Raw genomic sequence first — 12,255 nt, 5'->3', positions numbered from 1 at the left:
ATTTTCAATTATAATTTATTATAATTATAGTATATTACACCAACAAGATGCATACACTACCTGTATTCATTATCTGAGGTTCATACATTACATTCAGGAGTCAGGATACAAGTAGAATATTTTAGTTTATTTATTTATTTATTGTTTGAATTCCTTTTCAAGTAGTAATGAATGGAGAATCTGATCTAATAATCTAATGGTAGTATTTTTCGGTTCGATACCTTCAAGTATTTGCATTTTACTGAATAAAGTTATAACAAGTAGTGCAGACATGAAGTCATATACACGTTTCATTATGAGGAACAATATTAATACACGTTCATTATGAGGAACAATATTAATTAATATTTCAGGACACGAGTACAAGAGCAGACAGAATTCAAATGATTCCTTCAGTAGGTAATTTATATAGACTCAACATAGCAGTGTTTAAAATTAAATGGACGAAGAAATTAAATATATAACTTGAATTAAATATTTAAGAAGGCAGGATCGAAGGCAAAGGATTTGCACTTTTCTATCTGCTTATTGACGTTGGCTGCTTCAATGAAGTGTTAGGTTTTGCATCCTGCATGCACTTGATACACAAAGATAAATAATTAGAACTAATTAGATGATAAAAATGGACTTAGGATAATCTTAATTAAATATGCATGCAAAACACAAACATGTGTAGGAAGTGTTGAGATGAGAACGAACTGTGAATGTGCAATGAAAAGTTTACCAATTCTATAGTTCACATTCTTGATATATCTACTTTACCCCACAGGATCACTAAGAACAACAAGGACCTAGCAGTACATTTTTTATTATTATTATTATTATTATTATTATTATTATTATTATTTGTAACGATCGTATTAGGATCAATTTGTGTGTGCACATCAACTATTCAACTGTAGATTTGTTATCTTCCATCTGTGTAGGTATAAAGTAACTCTACCAACAAGAATTGTTGATGTCACCAAAAGCATATCCAAGATTTATATTTGATGTATTCAATGTTTATGTTGTCGGTAAACTCATTGCACCTCTGTAGTGATTGATTCAAAACATAGTACTTCAGTTTTTAAATTCATATATGAACCTAGCTATTGGAGGTAGATTGCGTTTGTCCCTCGGTGTCACTATTATTAGGATGCTCATGTTAGGAATATGTATAAGTAGCTATGTTCCATGGGAAGGCGACCCCTCAACCCAACCCTACTACACTCACCACTGTTGCTTTTAGATTAAGGGGTGATGAATGATAGTTATTGCTTTAAATTAGGTAGAACTAACCGCGCTTTAATTAATTGTCCATGACATCATTTTATAAATCACTATTATCTTTTAAATCTTGGTGATACCTGCATGGTTTCAAGTTAAGTGGAATACCGCATACATTTTTTGGTTTTGAGGTGCAAACACATACCACGACACTTGATAACTAAGCCATTACTAGCAATATACTATCATATCAGTACACATAATTTAAATTGGTTATATAATATGAGAGGCAGATAGATTAGCAAACCTTTAATAAAAAAAATGTTAGTCAGAGGTGGAATTATGGCTTCCTCCAGTAGTCTTGTAGTTGGGGAAGGGCACCCTACCAGTCTCAATATAGAAAACATCACGCAAAAGGATTTCATAGTGTCGCTTCACCTCTTCGGCAGTCTTGCCACCAACTGCTTTGGAAACATTGGACCAACGATCACGAGTCTCTTTGTCGTACACTGCCAGTGCCTTCTCAAACGCCTTGTTCTGTTTTGCTGTCCATGATCCTGGAGACCCATGTTGAGATGACATTGAGCTCATGATGATATATATGTATCTCTATTTGCTTATTATAAGACGTTGTGAAAAAAGAGCTACCAAGAAGATGAGACTAAGCAGAGGAGAGTTTATTAAGCCAGAGCTGGTATGTGAAAACAGAGGTGGCGAAGGGCGGCTTATAAAAGGAGTAAGAATGCTCCTACGTACTATGTGCCTATTCCAACCCAAAAGACAAAAAGTTTGATGATTTCTTTTTATCTGTCTAAAATTTGGTAGAGGATAGCAAGTATTTTGGTGAAATAGTCAAGGTGTGGACGAGTTAATGCGTTATCAAGAATAGAGGAAAAGGGGAGAGAGGGGGCCCAAAAAATCATTGCAAGAATTTTGGTGATTTGTATTGTTAGGAACCACAAGAGGAACTGGAGAAAGAACATTCACATAAACATGAGTGTATTATCTGTTCGTACAATAAATTTGTTATATATAATATATGACTCAAATGCTAACAAACATTTATATAATGAACATAATTCTTTCCTATTTATTTTCCATTTTATTTATGTTTCATTGAACGTACCTGAGTAGTATCTACAATGATGTTCTAATTTTTCTGCTTCATATCGGTATTTAAGTACTCCCCCATAACTACATTCACTAGCATCTGCTTCTACTATATATATAAATTTTCTATTTTCATCTGGAGATTGTAGTTTTGGTTATTCTTTACAAAGTAATTTTATTTTCTCAACTTGTTTTTTATTTTCTTCATTATAGTTATATTCTACATCCTTTTTCAATTTTTTCTGTAGTGGTTTTAAAGTTTCTGCTAATTTTGGAATATATTCTCTTACTTGGTTTACTAATCCTAAAAATGATTATAATTTCTTTTTGTATCTAATTCTTCTTTCGAATTTATTATTTTTTGTACTATATGTTGTTGTATTTTTACTCCACTCTTATCTATTTGTATTCCTAAAAATTCTATCTGATTTTTCATAATTTCAGCTTTCTTTTCGCTTAGACTTATTCCCGATTTTTCTATTATATCTTTAAATTGTCCTAATAATTTTAAATGTTCTTCTTTAGTTTTTGTATATAATAATATATCATCTATGTATACTATACAATTAGATAATTATTTAAAATAACTATCCATAAAATGTTGATATCTACCTGGTGCATTTTTATATCCAAATAGTAATACGTTCCATTCATAAAATCCTTGTGGTACCGTAAATACGGTTAATTCTTTAGATTCTTCTTTTAACTTTAAATGGTAAAATCCTGATTTACAATCGAATTTACTAAAATAATTATATCCCTGTATTTGTCTTATTTTTAATATCTTATTTGGTATTGGATAATTATATGTCATAGTTTTTGCATTTAAATTTCTATAGTCAATAATCATTCTACTTTTTCCTCTTTTTTGTTCACTATGTTTATTTACTATAAATGCTGGATGATTATGTTTACTATTACTTTTTTGTATATATTATTTTTCTAATAATTCATCTATATGCATTTTAAATTCTTTTAAATCGTCAAAATTATATGTTAATGGTTTCTGGGTTATTATGCTATTTTTATCTATTAATTCAATTTTTATAGTAGTTTTATGTTTTTCACATCCTTTTAATGGATCTTCACTATATAATTGTTCTAATTTTTTCTTAATTATTTCTATCTTATTTATTGAAAATATAGTTATTTCTGTTTTATTTATCGAAAATACTACTAGTTCTATTGTATCTTCAGTATTTTTTATATTTTCTAACTTTTGTGTAATTTTTTCACTTTCTTTTATCCAATCAGTTTTCTTTCTTATTTTATTATTAACTCTTTTTTCTCTTACTTTCTGTTTACATGGTATTGTAAACCACCAGTTTGTTCTAGTTATTATATATGAGTATAATTTATCTAAAAACGGCATTCCTAAAAGTATATCTTTTGATGTTAGTTCATAATTATAAATTTCTTCTATTGTTAATATCTTATCCCATACTTGTATTTTTACATTCCTAGCTTTATAAGTAATTAAGCTTCCTTCATTATTAAATCCTTTAACTATTATTGGTGTTTTTAATTTATCCCATTTATTTTCTGGTAAGCAATTATATCTACATAAATTAGCTTCTGCTCCTGTATCTATCATAGACGTATAATATCTACTGTAATATCCTTCTACTACTGTCTTCATTAATACATATATTTTCATTTTATGTTACGGCTCTTCTTAAGAATAATTTCTCTCTACTATATGTTAAGGTTAATTGTGTATGTTCTATATTATATGGTTTTACTTGTTCTAGACATTTTATTCCTAATATTATATCTGCTTTTTGCATTTCTTCCTTTACTTCAAATTCTATTTTTATTTTTCTAATTCCTATTATTATTTCTTTTTCTGCTATATTTTTACTATTTATTAAACTTCTTGGTAGATCTGGGCACATATCATTATTAGTTTTTATTTCTTCATTTTTTACTAGATATTTTTCTATATAATTTTCTTCTTGTTTTGTATTTAAGAGTATTAAATATTCTTTTTCATTTATTTTTCCTGTTATATAATATTGGTTTAAATTACTTGTTGAATTTATTTCATAACTTGTTCTTTTTGATGAACTTGATGATTCTGGTTTTTTATCAGCTATTCTTTTCGTTGTACTTATTCTATCATTTACTATTTCTAAATTTTCTTCTATATCTATGTCTCTATAGCTATAATTATTATAATCTATTGTTCTTACAATTTGTTCGAATAGACTTTCTATTCGTATTTTGTTAATCTTATTTTTTTCTGTTATTTTATGTTTTGTTGTTAATACATATAAATTTTTGCATCTTGCTGTAAATATTTTACTTCCTGGGGTTAATTCTATTCCTGATATTTTTCAATATAATACTAATGATTTATCTATATTTTTATCTATTACCGCTACTGAATAATTTGCACTTATTATAAATTTAAATTTTTGGTATATTAGATTTCCTTTTATGACAATTATTATGCTTTTTTCTATAGGTTTTATAATTCTATCATCGGCTAAATATAATTCTATTGGTGTATCTATTCCTTCTCTAAAACATGCTTTTATTAATATCTCTGTACCTCCAAGGTGTACATATTTTATTGGGTCTCCTCTACTCTTTATATCGTTTATCTCTTTATTAATTATTCTTTTTGTTACTAGTGGTATACTAGCTTTACCTTTTACATATCTACAGTCTATTGTATGTTCCTTTTGGCATACTACATAATATTCATCTTTTTTTCTAGTAAAAATATTTTTTATTGTTGGTATTTTAAATATTTTTTCTACACTTAAGTCTAATCGTTTTTCTTTTATTTCATCAAATATGTTACTGTCAAATATTATTTTTTATTCTATTCCTTCATCATTTAAATATTCTTCCTTTGTTATTATTTTTATATTTTCTTCGGTCATTTGATTCATCTATTTCACTATCTATTTCATTATCTGTTTCATTTTCTGAAATTTCATATATACTATCCTCACTTTCTAATTCATAATCTATATAATCTATCTCTATATATTCTGTATTATCTATTTTTATTTCTGATATTTGTTTGTTTTTTGAATTTTTAGGTAACTTACAATCTCTAGCTAAATGTCCTAATTTTCCACAATTATAACAAGTACATTCTTTTATAGATTTCTTTTTTCTATATGGTCTTTTGTATTTATAATTTTTTACATAATATCTTTTTCTTGGTTTCTTGTATTTATATTTTGATTTTTTATATTTCTTATATTTCTTATGTCTTTTTCTTTTCTTATAATATCTTTCTTCACATTCGAATTGGGGTGCTATTTTATTTTTGCAACATGCTAAATTTCTTATCAATGTTTTTTCTATTTTTAGTTCTTCTCTATATTTTTCACATAAGTTTCTATACCATTGTTGTAAAAAATTTATTCTTGCTCCTAAAGTATCTACTGTTTTTGCTTCTTCCCAACTCTTTATTATCTTTGAACTAAATGGTTCGGGTAATTTATTAAAATATAATTTTCTTATTTCTTTACTTTCTTCTATATTATATGCCCCTTTATAATAATATTCTTTAAATGCGCAAGTATATTCATCTATATAACACATATTACATATTGTTAATTTTAACATTAAATTCCTATTTGTATCTTTTTCTCATCTTGTTCTTCTTCTATTGTTGTCATACTACCAAATTCATCTTTTATAGCTGTTTCATATTTTTTTAATAATTCTATAGGTGTTAGTTTAGTTGTTGTTGATGATGTTACTTCTGTAGGTTTATTAGTTCTTAATACCTTCTTGCTATTTTCAGTTAAATTTGAAAACCATAATTTCACTGTTCCTATTAGTGTTCTTTCTATATATTCTGGTGCATCTGTTATGTTTATATTATTATATAATAATTGTTTTGTCATATATCCTATCCATAATTGTATTATTTTTTCTGTATCTATTACACAGTCTTAGTCTAAAAAGTTATAATTTTTATTAACTATTTATTTTGGTGTCCATTTGTCATATTCATTCTTTAGATTATATCTTTTAATTTAGATTGGCTTGAATTAGTTATGAGAAGACCATTTAAAAACAGAGAAGCTTTTAGAAAAATTAAAGAATCCTTAATTAGTAATTATTCAGAATATTTTGAAAACGTGCAAGAAATGTGAATACTTTTGTAAAGATTCATTCTATAAATAAGAGGAACCGAAGGCATTGCAAAGCAAGCCTTCATGTGTTGAAGCACAAATACTCTCTCCTGTCCGTAACAAATATTTTGCTTAGTTAATTAAAAAACAGATATATTTCAATGGAAAAAGCTATGGAGGAACAAACCTCAGAAATATCAAACATACCCGAACATGTATATTTATTTATGATTATGAATAGCTAAATTCATAATTTCCAACAATCATGGTATGATAAAATAAATTCATATTAGTTACTTTATAGTAGAATTATTCGAAGAATAATATGTTAAGAAGTTTATTAGCAAAGTGGAAATGGAGAAAAATCCCTAAGAACTATGTCATCCTAAAGGTGAAACCAATGAGGCAAGAAGCCGTGGTGGGGAATAACCAGAGTAGAGTCACTGTTTAAGGGAAAAGTATCCAAATTACCATGTTAATAGTGATCGAAGAACATGTTATTTAAGAATAATCTAGTATATAGTAATCTAAGATGACCATATTTTGTTATGTATATGATTGGAGGGAATATTTTGAAAATAGCAATTTTATGAAAATGGATAATTATTTATCTGATGTGATGGTAGATATATTTAAAATACTTATTTTGTATGCACTTAAGGATATAAAAGTAGTAAATATAAGAAAAATCATATTAGAAAAAGCATTTGGTAAATATAATATGACTAGAATAAATTACATACCATACCTACCTAACTACTCTTACAAATACTTATCATGATAAATTACATATATCTAGAAATTTTGGAAAAAAATATAAGAAACATACAGTTAATAGAAAAACAGACATGGAAACTAAAGATATAAAATATATAGAATTTCTTAATGAAAATATGCAAGAACTACTAAGACTAAAACAAACAACTACAAAATATTATAGTAAAATATTTAGTCAATTTTAAATGATAGATAATCTTAAAGTCTTAATCTTATATATACTTAGAGATATAGAAATTATAGATATTAAGAAAATAATATTAGAAAAAGTATTAGACTATGAAATTGAAAGTATAAATTGGATAGCACAGTTATACCTGGATAATTACCCAGAAGGATATTATTTAGATTAAGAGATGTTAAAATATATTAGAAAAACTAGAGAAAATCAAGATAATCTAAATAAAGAAATTAATTATAGAAACCGAATTAGAAAAATAATGGAGAAAAATTAATATGGATAGAAGAAACCTTAGAAAATTTAGAAAAAAGTACATGTGATAGTTTATATAATTTAAAAAACTCGCTACGAGAAGAACAACACAAGATAATAAATAACATTGAAAATCTAGAATTAGATATACATTACAGTACAATTAGGATAAATTATTATACAGAAATCTGTAACTCTGCAATTATTACAGGATAAAATAATAAACTACACAAATTAATGAATACATCTTACGAAAAGAATAAATCATTAAAAGATATTAAAACAAAATTTAAGAAATATCCACGCACAAAGAAAAATAGATTCATTATACATATAATAGATTTATTTCATAAGTTAGGTATCCTCATATCCGCACCCCCTATACTTGTGCTTAAGTCCTTTTCTTCCACATATAGCATATAATTATATAATATAAATTATGGACATATAGCATATAATTATATAATATAAATTATTAATAACTTCATCCTGATAGGGACATATTCACATGGTTGGTTTATGGGGACTGCCTAAAACTCTATTATTGTAATTAGATGGTAATCCTTGAGGATTAAGCTAACTACTTGTCAAATAAATTTATATGTACGAGCCTCATCACTGTACATTGTTAATTTGATACAACAACCGAGAATCATTATCATCTTGTTTAATTTATATATTCCAAAATATTTACTCGGAAATGAGATGGAACCCAAATTCTCTAGCCGTACAGCAGGAGCTTTCACAAGAATGCCACAATGCTAGTTATTACAAAGTTCAGCCTGATCAAGAGATTGCCTAAGATATCACCAGCATTCATGAACCATGCTCTATCTTACCAGTTTTGACCCTATGAGAGGAGTGGTGATAGTCGAAATCTCCCGATTAAATATTTCGAGTTGAAACTCTTACAATTGCAAGCTTTCCACATGAAGCGTTTTATATGCCTCATTAGAAGTTTATTAGTGCAAATCCTGATTACCCGAGCAATAAAATTTAGATACCAATGATTAAATTTTTAAAAGCTCTTCTCTTTTTACTACATGAAGCAGTGATGATCTTTTGTTACATATTTTGTATAACTCGTATTGTGTACTTCGTATGAAAATAACATTTCAAGATCGTAAAGTTGCACACTTCCTGTCTGTCCGCACAATGATTGTGTACTGTAATGACATAATGTTATCCTGATTGGCTTTTTGCATGAGCCCTTAGCAATCCCATAAACAAGAAAATTTAATTTCATAGATGGTCATCAAATTAATAAGGGGGAATACATCGCCAGACCCCTAAACTTGGCGTCATCTTTCACTTTGGCACCTCAAATGGATATTGTTCACTTTTGACACCTCAAGTAGCATACAAGTGTGCCATTTTGGCACCTTTTGCTGAGTTGGTAAGGTGCGTGTATTACACCTCCGTAAAGGCGCGTTAAAGCCTTTTTTTGGCTGATTTGGTGCCCAAGTAGGCCCACCAATAATATATTAACTCACCTTTATTAATTTATACCTTTTTCTTTATTTTTATCCATTATTTTTGTCAATCTTAAGCTTATTTAATGGTGAAAATTATTGAGAGAGTTTAAAAATTAGATTCACATTTATGTGTTCGTTTTGCCAAAAATAGTATATTAACTCACTCCATTAATTTATAATTCTTTCACATTTTTATCCACCATTTTTGTCGATCTTAAATTTATTTAATGGTAAAATTCATTGAGAGAAATTTATATATGCATATTAGGGATTTGTCAAGATTAGATAATAAACACAATTTTTTTTAATCATTAAGGGCAAAATTGATGACGAAAAATTGAAAATCAAGCAACATCAATAAATAAAAGCTGAAAATCGAACAAAATTGATGAAGAAAAATAAAAAAATAAAGCTAAATCCGTGAAGAAAAATTAAAATAAAAAAAATTAATAAAAAACTAAAAATCAAAGAAAAATCGATGAAGCAAATCTGAAAAATGAAGCTAAATTCACAAAGAAATAAAGAAACAAAGAAAAATTAGTGATGAAAAATTAAAAATCGAAGCAAAATCGATGAAAAAATTTAAAAATAAAGCAAAATTCATAAAGCATGATAAGTTCTCTGTTCGACTCCCCTCTTCCAATTGATTGTTCTCACAATCCAAAACCATATGATGTATCATTTTTAAATGACTAAAAGGATTACTGAAGATTCTAAGCTTCATGTTGGGTTGTTTTAGCTTTTCAATAGGTCAAATTTGAGGATCCAATATTCAATAAATAACGGAGAAATCAAAGACATACATAAACATGTAGAAGTTTGGTTTACTTTATCCAATCTTATACAATAAAATTATTGTTATTGTTGTTCATGGAGAATATCATTTGGTGGTTTGGAGGGGGGGAGGGAGGAAAAAGATGACTGGGGTGCATGGGAAGGGAGGGGTGTAGGGTCTTTGAAGAAGATAAAGAGGGGAAGAAGACTGAGGGGGTGGGTGGGGTGTTTGAAGAAAAGACTGGTGGGGTGTTTGAAGAAGAAGACTGGTGGGGTGAGTGGGGTGTTTGAAGAAGGCTAGTGGGGTGGATAGGTTAGGGGGAGGGGGTATTTTTTATTTAAATTAATTATTTATAAATTATTTGGGTATTTTTATTTAAATTAATTATTTATAAATTATTTGAATAAAAATGACACATGTTCGCATTTTATTCGTCACTTTCCGCCTCATTGGAGAGTGTAGTACATGCACATGATATTATTTTGCTGATTCAGCAAAAAGTGCCAAAGTGACACACTTGAAGGCCACTTTAGATACCAAAAGTGAACAACATCCATTTGAAGTCCAAAGTGAAAGATGGTGCCAAGTTGAGGGGTCTGGCGATGTATTCTGCCAATTAATAAGTACTCTTTAGTTTAATTTTATGTGACAAACTTTGATGAGACACAAAATTTAAAAAATAAGGAAAGACTTGATGATGTTTATTAAATTGTCTTTTATTAAAAAATGTTCTATTATTATCTGTAATTAAGTGGGACCAAGAAGAATAAAAGTGAAATTTTTTCTTTAAATAGTTACCAAATAAAGAAATATTACACTTTTTTTAAATGGATCAAAAACAAAATGATGAAACATAAAATGAAATGGAGGAAATAATTTATTAGTTAAAGAAAAGTTGTAAAACTAAATATCATAAAGAAAAAACACATTAATTTTATATGTTGTCCTTTAATAGGGTTGTGATAGGATGAATAAAATTCGTTCATTCTTAATCAAAGGTCTAAAATTTGGAGCATTGTGAGTGAAAAAATCATAATAGGGAGCAATTGCCTCTCTAATGGGTCTCACATGACACAAATCCCGATTAATTAATGTTGGTGAAATAGTACAAAAAATTACAATTCAAAATAAAATAAATGAAGAAAATAAAGTTATCTCTTTCTTCACTAAGGTGCGGATATATCACTCTCTTTAAGGAGATTCAAAATTCACTGCATCAGTTCAACAGTAATCTTCTTGACTTGTCCCCTCCAAAATACAACAACCCATTCACAAAGTATAACTTAACAAACTCTGGACAAGAGTTGAGTTCAAAGATCCACAAAAAAACATCTTTCTTCAACTAATAAACTCTCTTTTTTACTAATTTTTATACACTCTACATTTTTTTGCACTTGAAAAATCCGCAAGACTACCTCTATTTATAGGTGTGTAACTCTTTCTTGCATTAGATAAAAAGAATAATGGGGAAAAAATATAAGATAGAGGTTACGAGAATTACAAGAAACTAAAGATTCTAAAAGCCATCAGAGTTACAATATAATAATGCTCATTCATGCACCCATACCCACTAACATAGAAGCCTACTAAAATAGTTGAGGAGAAGAAAAGAATGACTAAATGACATAAAATGTCATTAATGAATTGGAATTAACTTCTGCACATATTGGAGGTATAAAAACAGAGTAGGAGTAAAAGTCATAAAGTGTATAATGAATAGGGAGTAATAAACAACCAATAACTTTTAAAGTCAAAGAAAGTTGTGCAGCAAAAATGAAACCACGTTTCTGTCATTTTATTGCCAGTAACACCACTTGAAATGATGCACAAATGAGACACTTAAAAAAATTATGCAATTTAATAATATAAAATGTTCACAAATGACTATCAACCCCCACTCGTTTGAATATTAACAAGAGAGTCTACTAGTTAGTTGAAGGAGGAATATCATGCATAATGAAGGGGTGCTCTGCATTAAACTTTCACTTAGTAAAATAATAATTTTTACTCTAAAGTTGTAGTGATCTTAGACTTGAACTATGACTGCTTAAGAAAAATAAAATATCACGATATTACACCTATTAATTAAAGTGTTGACATGATTTTTATAGTCAACACGTTACGACCTTGTGCTATTCCAGTTTTATGAATGTCTTTGAGAATGAGCCTAATTCTTACAGAAAGTGGCCTACTTCTACACTCTCGTAGGTGAAATCTCTAGAGAATGCGTTTGTAATTTTAGCACTCCACTGATACAAGCTACAAATTTTCATTAAGAGTTTTTAAAGCTCAAACTCGATGAACTATTATAGGAACAGACACCTACATTATAGGGAAAGATAAAAAATAGTGCATTTTTTTTATAACAAATCA

General features: G+C 28.0%; 1 protein-coding gene across 2 annotated transcripts; it reads right to left on the bottom strand.

Annotated features, from left to right (window-relative positions):
- Window positions 1-251: 251 nt before the first annotated feature.
- On the bottom strand, window positions 252-2,074 carry LOC107856989 (protein RADIALIS-like 1). Of its 2 annotated transcripts, none has more exons than XM_016701953.2 (2): window positions 1,517-2,074; window positions 252-568 (listed from the first exon to the last, which is right to left on the bottom strand). In XM_016701953.2, exon 1 carries the CDS (start codon window positions 1,798-1,800, stop codon window positions 1,534-1,536), a length of 267 nt encoding a protein of 88 aa, XP_016557439.1. In that variant the 5' UTR covers window positions 1,801-2,074; the 3' UTR covers window positions 252-568; window positions 1,517-1,533. The 2 variants fall into 2 exon arrangements, with proteins under 2 accessions (XP_016557439.1, XP_016557434.1); XM_016701948.2 differs by having other exon boundaries at window positions 252-577; window positions 1,517-2,061.
- Between the last annotated feature and the right edge of the window lie 10,181 nt (window positions 2,075-12,255).

This window comes from Capsicum annuum, chromosome 10, assembly GCF_002878395.1.
Source record: "Capsicum annuum cultivar UCD-10X-F1 chromosome 10, UCD10Xv1.1, whole genome shotgun sequence".
NCBI classification, from domain to species: Eukaryota; Viridiplantae; Streptophyta; class Magnoliopsida; order Solanales; family Solanaceae; genus Capsicum; species Capsicum annuum.
Note: the sequence above shows the minus strand (reverse complement) of the source record. Positions and strands in the feature narration are given on the sequence as shown.

Excerpts from the sequence above, each read along its gene's own strand:
- LOC107856989 (XM_016701953.2), bottom strand. The coding sequence starts at position 1,800 with ATGAGCTCAATGTCATCTCAACATGGGTCTCCAGGATCATGGACAGCA.